At 42.4% G+C, this 19240-nt stretch overlaps 1 protein-coding gene across 1 annotated transcript in view; it reads left to right on the top strand.

Moving 5' to 3' along the window:
- The first annotated feature begins 14576 nt into the window (after positions 1–14576).
- LOC115462559 (shootin-1-like) overlaps positions 14577–19240 on the top strand; it is a 91446-nt gene continuing 86782 nt past the window's right edge. Inside the window, exon 1 of the mRNA XM_030192551.1 lies at positions 14577–14704. Coding sequence (XP_030048411.1) covers positions 14668–14704 — 37 coding nt within the window. The 5' untranslated portion in view covers positions 14577–14667. The remainder of the gene's footprint in view (positions 14705–19240) is intronic.

Here is a 19240-nt window from a genome sequence, read left to right on the forward strand (position 1 = left end):
TTGGTGAGAGGGGGTTAGTGACCACTGGGGAAGTCCGGGGAGGTGATCCCCGATTCCGTCCAATGGTCATCTGGTCAGTTGGGGCACTTTTTTGGGACCTGTTTGTGAAAAAAAAGGTCCAAAAAAAGTGACTCAAAATCGCGGTAAAAACACCTTTTTTTTTCGATTATCAGCTAAAGACGCCCATCTCTGCTCGGCCGATAACCACGCCCCAGTTCCATCTTCACCACGCCTCCAACACGCCCCCGTCAACTTTACCCGTTTCCACGACGGATTGCAGTTGGAAACGCCCAAAATCGGCTTTCGATTATACCGATTTGGGCGCCCACGGGAGAAAGACGCCCATCTCCCGATTTGGGTCGCAATATAGGCGTTTTTCTCTTTCAATTATAAGCTGGAAAGTACTCTGTCATAGATCTGTTAAAGTGGTGGCTGATCTGCTGATGCCCAAGGAATGAAAGAACAAGTTATGGGGTTTTTTTTTTTGAGACTGCTCTTCTGTGATCACTGTTTCTCTTCTGAGCTAAAATGGGATGGAGAAAAGCATTGGCACATCCTGTCCAACTTCCAACTCTGACAGTGGTATTTTAGAAGAAAATTGGCAAGCTTTTATCATTGCTGGTTCTTGTTAATGCTTGCTTGAACACATTCTATAGCACAACTGGATACTGGATATGCGATGCAATCTAAATAGTTTCACTCCATTTCATGAAAGCTGTACATTAAGCTGAAATGAATTGTGGCCATTTGCCAAAGACCACTATTTCTGGAAGAGTAATGATGTAGATATTTTACACAAGGTCTATATAAGTTTGAATGTGATAGCTGTAGATAATGGAAAATGTTCAGCCCACTGAATTACAAAGAAATGAACATAATTTTTGGCAAAAATTCAGTATGCACTCTCTTCGAGACTTTGCTGCTAGCAGACAAAATGAAACTTCGGTTAACTGGTTCTTTTGTAGAAAGATTGAACTGGCAGTCCTGAATTGCTTGTTATGTTCCTTCATCCAGCCTTGACACCAGAGATAACTTTTACAATGCATTAAATCCACCCGTGCCTGGTTGTTCATTTTGTAACTCTTTCAAAGTTTGATCTCTGCTTGGTTGGAAGAACAGCAACAAGATCCCACAGTAGATATGATGGTTCCACACAGTGCTCAGTTTTGTGATCAAAGTAATTCATACATTTTTCTTCCATAACAAAATTAAGTTGATTGGTTAGAGGAAAGCTTCTATTACCTGGCACAACACAGGTCTGATATTGTGATTAACTTCTGAGTCTATGGAAGAACATTCAAATACAGTATGTAAGATGAGATGGAGGCATCTTCAGAAGTTACTAAATTCTTTTGGTAGTGCACCTACATTCCAAGGATTAAAGCTGGAATTCCCTTCTTTATCCAGGTACTGTTTAGTTTATCTCATGCGGAGGGGCATTTTCGATATAACATCTAAATCCGATTTTGGACATTTTGCTGAAAGCATCCAAAAATCAAGTGGTGAACGTGGCCATTTTTGAGCCTGACAAGGTCTCTTTTTGTTTCGAAAATGGCCATTTCCTAGTCATTTATAGACATTTTGGGCCATATCCTGTAAATGTCATCTAAAAATAGATGTGTCCATAAATAGTGCTTAGTGCTATTCTATAAACCGCACCTAAAGTTAGGCATGGTTTATAGAATAGTACATAGAACCGGAGAACATGCCTACATTTTGGTGCGGCCATGTACGCCACTGAAAACCTGTTGTGAATACCCACACCTAAAGTAGGCACATTTCCCTGAATTCTATAACCATACATGCAAATTTGGGATTTATTTACTGCCTTTTTGAAGGAATTCACTCAAGGCGGTGTACAGTAAGAATAAATCAAACATGAGCAATAGATAACTACAGCAGTAAAAAATATTCAAATAACAATACAAAGTATGGCATAGTATGACATGTAGCTTCAGCTAATGTGGTCAGAGTTTACCCTGGATGAATGTTGAATGTTGGATTACCATCCAGGTGGAGAAGCTAAGTATCTTTTTGCTGTGCATATGTTCTTTTTTTTATTGTTGATTATTTGTTCCAGTGGTTAGTTTTCAAGAGATATGTTATTAACTTAGTAACTAATTAAAAACTGTCCTCTTTTTTTTTTTTTGCTGCAGTGTTTTTTTCTCCATTAGGGAGTTGTTTTACACTGCAGTTGGGTTCAGAGGTTTAAAGTGAAACCTATGATGTGAGTCTGTTAAAGGGAAGACCATCTCGGAAGGCGCCCTAGGCTCTTGAGGTTTCCTTTATTAAAATCTATTATATATGATTTATTAAATTTGAGGAATGCCCCCAACATGTCCACACTCCTCCCATGGCTGCTCCCCCTTTTCAACTACGCGTGTTAGAATTTATAAGCAGCGCTTTTTAGAATATGCCTATAAAGATGCACACGGAAATTCCAATTATTTCCAGTTAGTGTTGATAAAATGATTATCAGCAATAATCAATCCTGATTGGCTCATTACTCAATTTAGCTGCATGTATAAATTGCGTTTGTGCCCAATTTAACGTACGCAACTTGCTGCATGTTATATAGAATCTGGGGGTTTATGCTCAGTGCATTTTTCTTTTGTGACCCCCCCCCCCCCCAAAAGAAAAGTCCAAGTGAAAAATGCACAAAATCAACCCATTCAGTCGCTCACCAGAACCTTAGCTCCCTGCTCAAGGGACTGACTAAGGGGTGAGAAAAAGAAGAAGAATACACAATTTGCCAGACTGTCATCAGCTGTCCTCTAGTGGTAAAGAGAAGGGCGACAAAGATGATAAAGGGGATGGGATGACCCAGGCCCACCCAATCACAGTTCAGGCCCACCCAGTTTCTCTTGATGCTCCAATTGGGATTCGGTGTGCTCTTGGTTCCAGCCCCAGCAGCAGGCAGCTCTTGGTCCCGGCCTGTCTGCCCTCAGCTCCCCAAAAGCCCGCCTTTTGTTTCTGCTGCCCTACATTTAAATCTTTTATTTAACCTTGTTGCGGCGGCAGTGAGAGCAGCAGGCTCGCCTCCCGCCTTCCCTTCCCTCTCAGTGTCCTGCCTTCCTCTGATGTAATTTCCTGTTTCTGCCAGGGTGGGACACTGAGAGAAGGGAAGGCTGAGGTGAGCTTGGTACTCTCACTGCCGCTGCGATGAAGTAAAATAAAAGATCTAAATGCAGGGCAGCAGGAACAAAAAGGGGGATGTTGAGGAGAAGAGGGTGGGTAGGTGGGGGCTGGGGTTTGAACTGGAACTCGGGGACTGAAAAGGGGGCAGGTGGGGGCTGGGACAAGTCACTATACATGAATGGGAGGGAAGGATAGGAGGCAAAGGAGAATAATTCAACATGGATAGGAGGTGAGGCCAGGGGAGAGAGGAGAATCGCTGGACATGGATGGGAGGGGAGAGAGGAGAAATCGCTGGACATGGAGGGGAGGGCAGGGGAGAATTGCTGGACATGGAGGGGAGGGCAGGGGAGAGAGGAGAAATGCTGGGCATGGATGGGAGGGGAGGACAGAGGAGAAATCTCTGGACATGGAGGGGGGGACAGAGGAGAAATCTCTGGACATGGAGGGGAGGGGAGAGAGGAGAATTGCTGGATATGGATGGATGGAGGAGAGGGCAGGGGAGAGAGGAGAGTTGCTGGATATGAATGGATGGAGGAGAGGGCAGGAGAGAGAGGAGAGTTGCTTAACACGGGTGGATGGAGGAGAGAGCAGGGGAGAGAGAGGAGAGTTGCTGGACATGGATGGATGGAGGGGAGGGCAGGGGAGAGAGGAGAGTTGCTGGTCATGGATGGATGGAGAGGAGGGGAGGAGAAATGCTGGGCATGGATGGAGGGGAGGAAAGACAGGAAGGAGATGCACATGGAGGGGAGGGGAGAGAGGAGAAATGCTGGACATGGATGGAGTGGAGGGCAGGGAAGAGAGGAGAAATGTTGGACAGGGATGGAGGGAAGGAAAGGCAGAGGAAGGAGATGCACATGGATGGAGGTGAAGGGAGAGAGGAGAAATTCTGGACTTGGATGGAGGGGAGGGAAGACAGAGGAGGCGATGCACATGGATGGAGAGAGGAGAAATTCTTGACATGAATGGAGGGGATGGAAGACAGAGGAAGGAGATGCACATGGATGGGGAGGGGAGAGAGGAGAAATGCATTCCCCAGCGGCCCCAACAGGCACAGGACTCAGCCAGCAACACAGAGCACAATCTGCAGTACTCTCTGAAAAAGCAGTCGCCACATGCACACAAATTTTGTAAGCTCAAGCCCAGCTGCCTAGGTAAAACAAATATGTTTAAATGTACAGTGGTGTACATGTTTGTGGTTTAATTATGGGTGTGAGCTACATGTCTTGTTTTTTTAAATCAAATATACCTTCCCCCCCCCCCCCCCCCCCCAAGCACTGAAAAGCATACCTCCACTCAGAAATCCACCAACAATAAATTTTAATGATGTTGGGTTTCTGGAAGGGGGTGGGCTGAAAGCCCAAGTTAAAATAATTTTTAAAAAGTTCTATATTTTTTTATGTTGGTGGGTTTTATAGTTTTTTATGTTTGTTATAAAGCAAAGTTTGAAGGATATATGCCATTGCTGTAATTATATTGCAGGATCCTGTCATGTGTGTTGAGATATTTGCCATTATTGCAGACTTAAGTCTGGTCAAGTTTAAGATATGGAATAATGTAACTGGTTGGTTTTTCCATTATGTATATATCTGATTTATATTGAGGCAGGGCAGCTGTTAGGCAGACTACTTAGAAATCCATCATCAAGTGCATTCTAAGGCATTATTTTGTAGTGTCCCAAGAAACACTACTCATACCTATATGCACAGTGCCCACCCAAAATGTCAGGTCTGGCTATGCCACTGCTTGGATGTGGAAGGCTCACCATAAATTATGAAGGGGTTTAGGTGGGATTTGTATCTGGGTCCCTTTATATGAAGCCCACTTCACTGACCGCTAGGCTGCCTCTCTGCACTGTTGGGATGTCTGTGTGGCTAGTTTACTAGGAAAGCTGCCAGACAGACGTCCCTATGGCTTGTTTTTCTCTGTTTTCCCAGGATGTGTATAGCTCAAAGCCATAATCGAACCAGAAATGTAGACATGTTTGTGGTTTATTTATGGCTGTGAGCTACGTGTCTTGTTTTTTTTTTCTTTTGAGATGTTTTTGGCAAAATGTTCCAAGTCGAACTTAGACGTCATATTGAAAATGCCCCTCTATGTTGTCAAATTTAAATCATACAGCAGACTTTTCCATATTGCAATGCCCTTTATTTTGCACGGTCATGAGCTGCCATAAAATAGTAAAACAGGTCTGTGTGTGCCTTTCTTCCTCCTTTCCCACCTTCAATCCCTTGCAGCTAGCTGGAGGACAGATACACAATGGAGGCAAAGAGGGAAAATTAGGTGCGGAGGGGTGCAAGTCAAAGTGACTTTTCAGTGCATCACAGCCACAGACATGACACAGTCCTTTGCCTTTCCCTCTGCAGCACTGCTGTGTCTCTTTTTCCACTATTGCCTTACCAATTACCAGGGACATAACCAATAGTGTCACTAGACAAAAGTATTTGGGGGGGGGGGGGGCACAAGGGAGGCAAGCCAAAGTGACACTTCTGTACATCTCAGCTCTTCCCTTCCCTTCCCCATCTTCAAATTAACTATAAAAGATACTATAAAAAGTCCCACAGACTTTAGACACCCCTTTAGGCAGTTTCAGCCACCCAGTAAAACAAGTATTATGTGATATCATCACTCAATGTATTCTTCCATATGGGAGTGAAGGCTGGAGACTACAGAGGATGGGACTGAATTTCAACATAAATCCCTCATCCCCAGCTCTGTAACACACTCATCCCTCAACAATGGAGCTAGGACATTTACCTTTATAATTCAGCATACAAAAATATATAAATTTTAAAATGATAGTATCATTTTGGAGCACACTCAACTTCCACTGGAAACACTTTGTGAAGTAACACAAAACCCTGCAAAAAGGACACTCAGAACCTATATAGTTAACACCAAACCAAAACAGCAATAACTTCCATGATTCAAACTGCACCAACCCTATCTGTGAAAAGACAGCACTGCAAATACTGCACCATACCAATCACACAGCAACTGAACTGAGCATGCATGGGAGTGCCAATATTGGTGGTTGAAGAGTGCTGTCGACTTGAACACTGCTCTGGCAGCATAGACAGGACTTGTGATCGAGATCTCTTTGGCAGGTGGACTTGCAGTGGCAGCAAGGGGAGGGTGAGAATACCTGGCCCCCTCAGTCCACTTTTGGTCCCCCCCCCCCCTCAAAATGTACCTCTGGCTACACTCCTGCTACACACTAGCTGAATCTTTCATCTCAGTCACACATGTAGAACATGGAAATACCTTAATCTAATACACGGTACAGGATCAAAAATTAGAAACAGAAACATGCAGACAAAAACTGAAATAGAAACGCCCCTTAAATCTAAACTAAGTGTAGTGCTGGAAAAGAAAAAACTGAAATGTATTTTCCCCTGTACTTTGCAACATGGAAAAATTGATAGTTCAGTCACCAAAAATAAAAAATAATGTTTTTATTTTCTATCTTAGTTGTCTGGCCATCTTTTTTTCTCTAACTGGAGAAACAGAGTCTGTGAGTCAGACGTCCTGCACGTACAACATGCAGCAACATCAGACTCCGAAAGTGGATTGGTTGAGGTAGCAGCGCCAGCTTCTTTGAACAGCATGGAGTGACAGAGCCTAGGACGAAGAAGAACTTAAAAGTGGCAGGAGGAAGCGGACCTCGGCTGGCGGGGGTTGGGGTCCCCCGCTAGCAAAGGTAGGTGACGGCAGCAGGGGGGGGGGGTCGGTAATGGTGGCCCGGGGGGGGGGGGGGTCAGAAATGGCGGCGGGGGGGGGGGGCTATAATGTGCCCCCTCACTCTGGCTCCGGCCCCCACTACCGCCGACTTTCAGATACGCCCCTGCTTTATCCCACTCTAACTGTTACACTTGTGGTGGAAAGCGTGAGCCCTCCAAAAATTCACTAAAAACTTACTCTACCCACACATAGGTGACACCTGCAGACATAAGGAGTATTGTAGTGGTGTACAGTTGGGTTCAGTAGGTTTTTGGTGGGTTTTGGAGGGCTCACCATACACTATAAGGGGATAAGGGTGAGATGTGTACCTGGGACCATTTATATGAAGTCCACTGCAGTGCCCCTAGGGTGCCTCACTGCTCTGCTGGGACGTCTTTGTGGCCAGTCTACTAAGAATGCTGGCGCCCCATACATCCCAATAGCTTATTTTTGTGCATTTTTTCCTTGGCCACTTTTGTTAAAATGGTCTAAAAAGATAGATGCACTGAGCACAAAACATCCAGCAAATGGGTATTTCCAAAACAAAAAGTTGGATGTTTTTCAGGTTTGAAAATAGCCTTGCACACTACATTTTGGGACGTTTTCCACAAAATATAATTTGGATTTAGATGTCATATCAACAATGCCCTCCACATAAATTATAATCTAAAGAATTCCTTACAAATATCGGTCATCATCTTGGATCATAATTTAGCAAAGGAAGCTCAAATTAATTATTTGGTAAACAGCTGCTTTTGGGTCATGAGGAAATTGAGGAGAATTAGTAAATATATACAACAAGATATATTTAGATTGATGGTCCAGTCCCTAATTTTAAGTTAACTGGATTATTGTAATATTGTTTATTTGGGCATCATCACATTTCTACAGAAAAGATTGCAGACAGTCCAAAATGTAGCAGTTAGGTTGATTTTTAATCTTAAAAAATCAGATAGAATAACAACTTTCTTTGTTTCTTTACATGTTTCATCTTATATTTAGACCAGAGATCAGTCAGTAATATGTCTCTCATGATCCAATATCTTTATCTTATCCTGTACCCAAAAGGCTTCTTATCTAGAAAATGTTTTACTTCCCTATTCTCTTATTAAGCAGCTAGTATTTAGTCTATTCTACCTAGGGAAGTTAGAATTTTTTTCCAGTTATGACTCATTGTGAAAAGTCATTAAAACAATTCTGTTTTGTAAATATGTTCTGTCAAGATAGTATTATCAGGCAATTTCTCCATACGGTTAATTATTATTTTACTTTGTAGCTCTTAGATCATTTATCTAGTAAGCTTATTTGTCTGCTTAGAAATTTTTGTGGCTACAGCGAAATATAAAAGTTGTAACTGTAACTGAAAATCCGACTGGCTGCGTGTGCCCTGAGGACTGGGTTGAGAAGCACTCTCATATGGGATATGCAGCCTTGATTTCAATTGGTAGAATCAGGGACTACAAATACCACACTCCTTTGGAATTTGAATTCAAACCCAGGACTGGCAAAAGTCTCCCTTCTGAAACTGGGTGGAATGGGATTTTGGAGAATGGGACAAGTTAGTTTGATTCCCTTCATCATCATTCCTTCTTTCTATCCTTCCTGCTCCCTCCAACAGCTTTTTGCACACCCCATCCAACGTTTGTAAAGCCCCAGGACAGCAGCAGCCTGGTTTTCTTTTCTCCTGCACAGCTTGCGCTAGCCACTGGCTTCCCCTTCTTCCTGGGTTGGTCTATCTTCTGCTACCTCCTTTTGATCTCTTTTCTCCCTCTCTGATGCCGATGTTCAGGATGGTACCCAGATAAGAAATGAGATAAAACTGGGACATCTGTTTTGTTTTATTTTTTTGTCCTAACTTTATCTAGGGGACTTTACCAGCTAGTGGACTGAAAATTGCTGCTAACTGGGTAAGGCCCCATTGCTTAAAGCTTACTGTGCTTGCAACGTTTGATATAGATTGGTTGTAGCCAGTCTAGCAGGCACGTTATTCAGCGTCTAATGCATAAAGGAGTTCTGCATCACTTTTACAGTTTATAGTAACAGTTACCGATAATCCTATACAAATGAATTACAATTAGCTCATTAGTATTAAAATGAGCATCCTGTGTGATGCACAGAAAGGAGCTGTGCCAAGTCTCCTGCTTCAGAGGGTCATCTTCCTGCACAAAAGCAGGAAACTCCCACATAACATGGGAGACTTCAGAGCCAACCATTCATTTTCTTCTCTGGCTGTGCAAGCCCATCTTTGTTTGATGCCTACTAAGGTTTTTTTTTCTAATGTAGAGGGCACTAAAGGGCCCTTTTACTAAACCGCGTAGGCGCCTATGTGCTTCCAATGTGCGCCAAATTGGAGTTACCGCCCGGTTACCGCATGGCCTTTCTGGTAATTTCAATTTTGCCGTGTGTCCGCTACGCGCGTCCTAAAAATATTTTTTATTTTCTGATGCACGAAAGCTACGCGCATAGACCATTACCACTCAGTTACCATGTGAGACCTTACTGCTAGGTCAATGGCTTGCGGTAAGGTCTCAGACCCAAAATGGATGTGCGGCAATTTTCATTTTGACGCACTTCCATTTTTGGCAAAAATTTTTAAAAAGGCATTTTTTGTAGGTGCGTTGAAAAATAATTCTGCGTGCGTCCAAAACATGCGTCTACACTACTGCAGGCCATTTTTCAGCACACCTTAGTAAAAGGACCCCTAAGATTATGCTTTCTAGAACAGCACAGCAGAGACCAATAATGGCTCTACCTGTATTAGGTATGTGACCTTTTGGCTTAAAATACTCTCAACACCTTCTGGAACAAGGGGTGGATCTTCAATCTGTGACTGACAGTAGTGGGAGACCCCCTTTGGAGGGAACTTTGTTGATAAAAGCCCAATGGGGGTAGCCTTGTCTTTAGTCCCAGCTCCCCAGCCATTATGTCACTATAGCAAGGTAGAGAGGCTTGGCTTTATTTTTTCTAATTAGGACCCACGAAATGTGAAAACTGCTCTGTAAACCCCTCTCGGCATAAAAGGAGTTCACCAGGTGCCACCCTTCGTTGACCGCTGAAACTATTGTTACAAATATGCCAAGGTACCCATTCCAGGAGGCAGACCTTTTTACCGGTCCTGGATTTCTGCCAACCTGATTCTGGTGCATTATGGGTCCTGCACTACTGATTTCAGTGGATAGAATCATCGACCACAAATACTACACTGCTTTGGGGTATAAGATTAAAACCAGGACCAGCTGGAGATATTGCGAAGGTTAAACAAACTCAGAATCAATTGACTGGTAAGATAGAGGAACAAACCTCCAAAGTAGAAGTTCTGGAAAATGAGGTAAAAACTTTGAAAGATCTTATTGTGGCGATAATAAAAAATAATAACTACCAAGAACGTAAGACTGAATATTTGGAGAATCAGGTTAGAAGAAACAATTTACGTATATTGAATTTTCCTAAATCTCCTCTTATACTGGCTATAGAAATGTTAAAGAAGTACTTCAGAGAAATACTGGGTATTTCACCTGATGGTTTTCCGCCAGTGGTGAAGGCTCAATATATAACCGGAATAGGAAGAACAACAAATGTTTTACAACCTGATTTAAATTTATCAGAATTTCTTGAAAGTTAGTTGGAAGTTATTTCTGAAAGAACAACAATGTTGGTGACGTTTGCCTTGGAACCTGACCGGAACAATATTCTCAGATTGTACTTCCGTCATATTAATACTCCCTTCCTAGGATCTAAAGTACAGATATTTCCAGACTTATCTAGAGTTACTCAAAAAAGAAGAAAAGAGTTTTTGGCATTAAAACCAAGAACCCCTTAGTTTAGGAGGAACTTTCCTCCTAAAATTTCCTTGCAGATGTGTTGTTTCTTTAAGTTCATCTAATTATGTTTTTTTTGAACCTTGGAAATTGTTGGAATTTATAAATGCTAAAAGAGAGTTGTGATCACCCTTGATTTTTATACACTTCTCGGCTGTGTTCTCTTGAACTTCTTCTACTCTAATATTAATATTTGAAGTCTTAAAAATTTAATTTTACCTAGTACTTGGATCACCATTTTGTGGACTAAGATATGAAAATATTTATTTTTGTATTATATAACCTTTGGGCTTTGCTGAATTTCCAATGTTTGTGTTAATAACATGAATGTAAATGAAAAAAATCATAAATAAAATAATAATAATAAAAAAACAGGACCAGCCAAAAAGTCTCCCTTCTGGCATGGGTAATTTGGCAACTCTGTTGTTTACCTTCTCCCATTAGTGCCTGTTGGCTTTCTCTTCCCTCTCGCTGTACCCCTATTTCTTTCTTATGTTGAATGGAGTTCTTTTCTGCTCTGATAGTCTGTTCTCTGAGCTGTATATCAAGTGCTTAATAAACTTCAAACTTGAATTGTAGCAGGATGTCACAGAAAGTCATTAATTGTACATGCTGGTAGTCACCATTTTGAATATACCTGATTTGCATGCATTTATTCTGAATCCATAAAGTTACTAGAATCTTTTTTGTTAATGTATTTATAAATAAATTCAAATTTCATTTGTATGAGACATGATCTTTGTATGCCTTGATTGCAGTGTACAGATATCAGTGAACATTTCATTTAAGTATTTATATACTGCTTAAATCTAAGTGGTTTATAGTTACTGGGACTGTCCCTAGGGAGCCAACAATCTATGTAATACATTGTACTACTGTAGGGTTACCTTATTTTGTCCCCCCAAAAGGAGGACACATGCCCCGCCCCTTTCACACCCACCCACCCCTTTCACGCTCTCGCTCCGCCCCCTGTCACATTTTCCCCTCCCCCCTGTCACACACCCCGTCACTCCCCATCCCCATCACCCCCCTCCCCTTACTTTACTACTGCCCTGGTGTTCTAGTGACCTCTTCGGGGCAGGAAAGAGCCCCCTCTTTCCTGCCCAGAGCGCTGCCCTGCATGCATCCTTCCTGTTTGTGATCTCGGTGCCGATTCAAAATGGCTGCCGAGAGTTGAAGTCTCGCGAGGTCACTTCAACTCTCGGCGGCCATTTTGAATTGGTGCCGAGATCATGAACAAGAAGGATGCATGTAGGGCAGAGCTCCGGGCAGGAAAGAGGGGGCTCTTTCTTGCCCCGAAGGCGGAAGAGGTCACTAGATCACCAGGGCAGTAGTAAGTAAGGGGAGGGGAGGCTATCAATCTGCCTGTTTGTCTGGATTTCTGGACAAACGGGCAGGCTGGTGGGCAGGCAGACAAACGGGCAGATTGGCAAAAACCCGCCCGGTGTCACGTTCCTCACCTGTTCAGCGCTCCCCCCCCCCCCCCCCCCCCGACTGGGACCGGCCACGGGCTCCTCAGAAAGAGAGGAGGATCAGGCTTAGGAAAGGTTGGTTCGGTTTCCTAAGTCCGGCAGCCGTCATCTAGCTTGGAGCAAGACCACAGCCATCTTGGTTAACTCAGAGGATCAGCCATGTTTCGGTTTTCCTAGTCCAGCAGCCGTCATCTGACTTGGAGCAAGGACAGCAGCCATCTTGGCTAGCTCAGGAGGGGGCAGCCATCTTGTAGTAACGAGAACAGGAAGGAATTCCATATTTGGTCTTGGGAGGATCTCCTATGGGGGCAGCCATGTTGGATTCAGCTGAGTATGGTTGGCTCTGAATCTGATTGCTTCTCTATTTAAAGCCCTGCCTTCAGTCCTTCTGTGCTTTGCCTACTACTCTGTTCCAGGGAAGTTGCAGTGTGTTTGGATCTGTTGTCTGTATTCCTGGTTCTGGACTTTACTGCTTGTTCCTGACTATCTATGTTTGCTGCCAGCCCTGACTACTGCTTGTTCCTGACTACCCGTGTTTGCTGCCAGCTCTGACTACTGCTTGTTCCTGTCTATCCGTGTTTGCTTCATCTCTGCTTGCTCCTGCCTCTTTCCTCCGGCCAGTCCGCCAACCCCTGTGGTTCCTGAAGTCCCGTTGGCCGCCTGCAGCTGGGGGCTCAACTCCCGGTGAATGGTGGTCGCCGCGGGTGAAGTTAGGGGTTGTCTGGCTGTCCTTTGGAGGCCAGTGGTTCATCTGCCTCCAGCAGGACCCAAGGGCTCACAGTATTCGAAATGAGACACCCAGTTGCCCGGACATGCCCTCAAAAAGAGGACATGTCTGGGTAAATCCGGACATATGGTAACCCTATACCTGGGGCAATGGAGGGTTAAGGGGTCATTTTACTAAAGTGCACTGAAAAATGGGCTGCACTAGTGTAGGTGCGTGTTTTGGGCGTTTGCAGATCCATTTTTCAGTGCACCTATAAAAAAGACCTTTTTAAAATTTTTGCCGAAAATGGACATATGGCAAAATAAAAATTGGAGTGTGTTCATTTTGGGTCTCAGACCTTACCCTCACCCATTGACTTAGCATAAGGTCTCACTCGGTAAGCGTGCAGTAATCGTCTACGCACGTAGAATGACAATTACCATCCGGTTTCCGCCACGTGCAGAAAATGATTTTCCAGCACATGTAGCAGACGTGCATAAAAAATGAAATTACCACCCGGGCCACATGGTAGCCTGACAGTAACTCCAAATTGACACACGTAGAACATACGTGTGCGCCTATGCGGCTTAGTAAAAGGGCCCCTAAGTGACTTGCCCATGGTCACATGGAGCTGCATAGGGAATAAAATAAATAATTTGTCCAAGCATTATGGGCGCATACTAAATCCAAAATTACCACCAGGGGGCGTGCTAGCCTGGCAGTAGTCTCATTTTGGTGTTATGCTTTGCTTATTAACTACTGTACGCCACACTGAGCCTGCCCATGGGCGGGAATATTGTGGGATATAAATGTTATAAATAAATAAAATAAACCTGGTTCCCCAGGATCTCAACCCAGTTTCCCAGATCCATAACCTGCTACACTAACCATTAGGCCACTCTTCCACTCCAGTGAGCAATATTGTTTTTTTGTTTTTGTTACATTTGTACCCCGTGCTTTCCCCACTCATGGCAGGCTCAATGTGGCTTACATGGGGCAATGGAGGATTAAGTGACTTGCCCAGAGTCACAAGGAGCTGCCTGTGCCTGAAGTGGGAATCAAACTCAGTTCCTCAGTTCCCCAGGACCAAAGTCCACCACCCTAACCACTAGGCCACTCCTCCACTCCACAATATTTGGGGGAGGGGGTAATCTTATAAATATTTTTCTATGTATGACGCTAGTTTTATGCATGCAAAAAGCTGTTTTGTGGTCATTTAAGCTCTTATCTGTACACGCATGTGGCCATTCCTGGGTAGGATGGAGCGGAGGAGTTGCATTGTATTTTATGAAGTACATAGGGATGCACGATTTACTCCAGTTTCTGAGCAGTTGTACATGTGTGCATCCATATGGAACTGGCTCTGGATATGGCGGGAGGGAGATAATACCTGTACATTTAGCATAGTTGCAGGTTGATGTAATCAAACTAAAATTCATTGAAAAAAATTAGGCTCCATTTTTGGACTTCTCACATAGGCATCCCTTTGTAAAATTTAGCCCACAACATGAATGCATATTTTGAGTATAGTGAATCCAATATGTAAACTGTTCCCACACAGCAGTTTCCATTAGAAGGCAAGTTTAGGGGCCTTTGTTACTTTAGTGCAAAGTGTCTCCCAGGCTGTGATTATGATTACTGTGCTCACAGGAAGTGAACTGGTTTCAGTTCCTTGATACATCAGCTTAGAGAAGAAATCTTCGCCACTTCTGGTGAAGCCGGAGGGATAGGGAGGTGGATTCCTGTGAGGTGCACGGAACACGGCTTGTATGAACAAACCCAACACCATCACTAAGACTTCAGAGAACTTTTGAGAATGAATTTGCTGAATGACAGCGTCTGTGAACTTTCAGGTGATGTCTCTTTCATTTTAATTTTAACCATCAGGGAGCCCTACCAAGGCATTTCTCATAGGCTCCAAGCAGGGGGAGGAAGAGGGATCCAGGCATTTTTTTTTTTTGCACTGCTATGGTAATGATGTGTTTTCTTTAAAAACATAAAGTGGAATTAGGACTTACATTATAATCATACATTTTTAATCTAAAAAAATAAGACTAATTTTAATAAAACACTACAACAATGACATATTCATTCTTATACTGTACAATGACATTATGCAGTACTACCCACCATAGTAAAGAGCTCACCTATAAAGTATTAAAGGGTCCTTTTCCTAAGCCACGGTAAAAAGTGGCCTGCGGTAGTATGACTGCGTCTTTTGGGCACATTCTAGGCCATTTTTTTACCATGTCTAGGAAAAAGGTCCTTTTTTTAAGGGGTTGTAAAATGGATGTGCATGAAAACTGAAACCATCACAGATCCATTTTCAGCCTGAGACCTTACCACCACCCATTGATCTACTGGTAAGGGCTCATGCGCTACACGCGCAGTGACCGGTTGGCGTACATCAACTGCCGATTAATGCTGCGTGTGGTAGGAAATAAAAAAATAATTTGTCCAAGCATTATGGGCGCGTACTAAATCCAAAATTACCACCAGGGGGCGTGCTAGCCTGGCAGTAGTCTCATTTTGGTGCGTGCTGCAGCACGTAGAGCCTACCAGGCCTTTGTAAAAGGGCCCCTAAACAATTTATGTCTGGGTCAAAGAACACATGGGTGGCAACGGCAAACAAAGACCCCCAACCCCCTAATATAAATGTTGTTTTTATTAACAGTTGTTTAGGGGTCTTGAATTCAATTAATGGGGTCATATCTATTTCCTAGACAGTATTAGAATTATACTGTTTACGTTTAGCCAAATCCCATTTCCATGATTTTTCACGGATTTCATTACCCAGATTTTGGGAACTGAAAGTGAACACGATGTGAACCAAAAGCTTAAAGCGCCAGTAGGAAAATCAAAAGTAAGGAAAGCACAGGGCACTCATGTTGTAATTTCTTGATGTATACTATGCCTAAAGGAAATTGCCAGCTCCCCCTCATGTGGTATCACCTGAGGGCTTTCAGATTTACAGTATTCTGTACTACAACTGCAAAAAACCTCCAAACATTGGAATCTGGAGGAGTTTGTTTTGAGGCAAGTTCTTAGGGTGAAAATTAAATTATCTGATAAGTGGTGTCCCTTAAAGGTCCCCTGTATCTCCAATTTTGTTCAATCTGATGATGGTTCCACTAGGTCAAAGGCTTTCTAGACTTAATTTTTGATTGTTAGTCTATGCAGATGATATTACAGTGTTTATCCCTTTTGAGGGAGAGCTTTTGGGTGTAGTCTCCAGTATTAAGAAGGGTCTAGAAATATTAGATCAGACAGCAACCTTTAAGTTAAAGCTAAATATGGAGAAAACTAAGTTTTTGGTGTTTAGTTCTCCTTTTAATCCTATTAATAAGGATGTTTTAAATGATGATGGTAAAAATTTCCTCTGGAAACTAAATTGAAAATATTAGGCGTGGTTTTTGATAATTACCTTATATTTGAACATCAGGCTCAGGAAATAGTGGGTAGAATCTTGACATATAAGATCTAATTTTTCTACAGAAATATTTAGATTGATAGCCCAGACTTACATGGGCTGTAAAGATAAGCTAATTAAGAAAATTCAAAATCTGTTGAACACAACAGCTCATCTGATTTATAAGGTACCAAAATTTGAGACAGCCACCCCATTGCTGGTACATTTACATTGGCTACCTATGCAGGCGAGTGTAGTGTTTAAGTTATACTCCTTGGTTTTTCTGATCTTACATGGTTTTGGCACACTTTTACATGTCTCCCTTACTCAACTATCTGTTAGGCACTCCAGTTCTAACTCTATGAATTTTTTACTGCTTCATTTCCCTAATCCTAAGAGAATTAAATACAAGAATTATCATGCTAGTGCTTTTGCATATCAAGTTTCTACCCGTAGGAATAGTCTTCCCTGTAATATTAGGGGTTAGGTTGATTATGTTAAATTTAGGATGATTAATAATTGCCGAGCGCTATCTCTGGTAACTATTTAATTATGTGTTTTGATATGAGATGATCTTTGTGTTGTAACTTATTCCTGGGAATACCCAGTCTCTTCATTATGGGGTCTTTTTACTAAGCTGTGACAAAAAGTGGCCTGCGGCAGTGTGAGCGTGTGTTTTGGCATGCCCCGGTCCAGTTTTTTCCACGTCTGGGAAAAAGGTTTTTTTTTCAATGGGCCGGGAAAAAGGCCTGTGGTAAAATTGAAACCAGTGTGTGCCTGTTTACGACTTGAGCCCTTAATGCCACCCATTGATCTAGTGGTAACGGCTCATGCTCTACATATGTGGTGACTGGTCGGCATGCACCACCTGCCGATTAATGCCATGCGCCAACTGCGGTAGGAAATTTTAAAAATAATTTGTCCCAGTGGTATGGGCATGCGCCAAATCCAAAATGTACTGCCAGGGTTACCATATGGCTCCAGAAAAAGGAGGACAGCTTGAGCCTGTCTGGGTTTACTTAAATTGCTTTCAATGGAAGCAAAACCCGGACTAGATCAATGTGTCCTCCTTTTTCTGGAGCCATATGGTAACCCAATGCCAGGGGGTGTGCTAGCCTGGTGGTAGTCTCATCTTGGCATGTGCTGCACACACGTAGAGCCTACCACACCTTTGTAAAAGGGCCCCTTTGTAAGCCACACTGAACTCATGAGGTATGTGTGGGGTATAAGTATCTTGTAATGTAGTGTAATAAGCATATATCTGGTGCTGTTCATTCTGTCCCCTCCATTGGGCCAACAAACAATCAGAGCACACGCATAGGAAGAATCTAAGTTCCAAAAACATCTTGAAATAAAAAAAGATTTGAGCTGTTTCTTAAACATTTGCAGTGATTCCTCCAAACGTAAATATAATGGAATTGCATTTCAGAGAAGTGGCCCAGCCACACCGAATATCCTAGTCCACGTGGTATCAATGCTGATAATCCAAAATGATGGAACTAGCAGCTGATTTTGTGATGCTGATCTGAGTGATCATGTAGGAATGTAGGAGATTAACAATCTAGATAAGTAGAGTGGAATACCTGTATGGTGAACTTTATAAATTAAGCTTAGGATCCTAAAGGTGATCCTATGGTAACCAGGAAGCCAATGTATAGATTTCAAGAAAGGAGTTACATTATCATATTTTCTTGAGTTGGTCAACAATTTCACTGCCGTATTTTGGACTATTTGTAATCATTAGATCTCTGTTATTCATATACCATTGTAGAGAGCATTACAGTAATCAAGTTGGCTGATTATCAAAGAGTATATTAAGACAGAAGAGCTGATATAGAAAAGAGATTCTTTACGGAATATATTATTTGTACTTATTAACTGCTGTTTCCCAGAACAAGGGTTCAATGTGGTGTACAATGAAAGAAAGTACCTTGAGAGTTTCTTAAACTCACAACTATGGATGAGTACTTAATACAGCAAATAGCAACATACAAAGATCCTTAATTTCACACATAGTTGCGTTTTCAACAATTTATGAAATTTTAAATAATTCTGCTCTATCTAAATAATTGCAGGGAGAGAATTCCATACAGGTATAGCAATGAAAGAAAAATTGTATTAATTATTCTCAAGAATCGCATTTTACTGAAAAATGAGGGACAAAGAATAAACTGTTCACATAACCTGAAAAAAAAATGACCAAACAAGGTTTTAGAAATTATATTTTCCAATAATTTTGTAGCTCCATAAATGATCTGAAACAGTAAGCAAAGTGCTTTAAACATAATATATTCAGCTACAGGAAGCCAATGTAATTTTACCATAAACTCTGAAACACTAGTGAACTTATTCACTTTAAAGATTAATCTCAAAGCGATATTCTGTATAAATTAAAGTATTTCAAGATATTTGGAACCAAGCCCTAAATAGAGCAATTCCAGTAGTCCAGATTAGGTAATATCATCATCTGGACCAAGAGTGAAAATGGGTCTTGGTTGAAAAATGATCACAGTAACCTCAATTGCCTCAATCTAAATAGTGTTTTCATCCATAAGTGGTTAAACTGAAGGCCATCCAGCTTATTTTTGAAAGAGAAAAACGCCCATATTTTGACCCAAATCGGGAGATGGACGTCCGTTTCCCGTGGGCGCCCAAATCGGTATAATCGAAACCCGATTTTTGGCGTCCTCAACTGCAGTCTGTCACAGAGACGAACATAGATCACGGGGGCGTGTCGGAGGCGTGGTAAAGGCGGGACTGGGGCATGGTTATTGGCCGAGGAGAGATGAGCGTCTTTAGCTGATAATCGAAACAAGAAGGGCGTTTTTGACGAGAATTTGGTCCGCTTTATTTGGACCCTTTTTTTTCAGGTCCAAGTCCCAAAAAAGTGCCCCAACTGACCAGATGACCACCGGAGGGAATCGGGGATCACCTCCCCTGACTCCCCCAGTGGTCACTAACCTCCTCCCACCAAAAAAAA

This window comes from Microcaecilia unicolor, chromosome 2 (genome assembly GCF_901765095.1).
Source record: "Microcaecilia unicolor chromosome 2, aMicUni1.1, whole genome shotgun sequence".
NCBI lineage: Eukaryota > Metazoa > Chordata > Amphibia > Gymnophiona > Siphonopidae > Microcaecilia > Microcaecilia unicolor.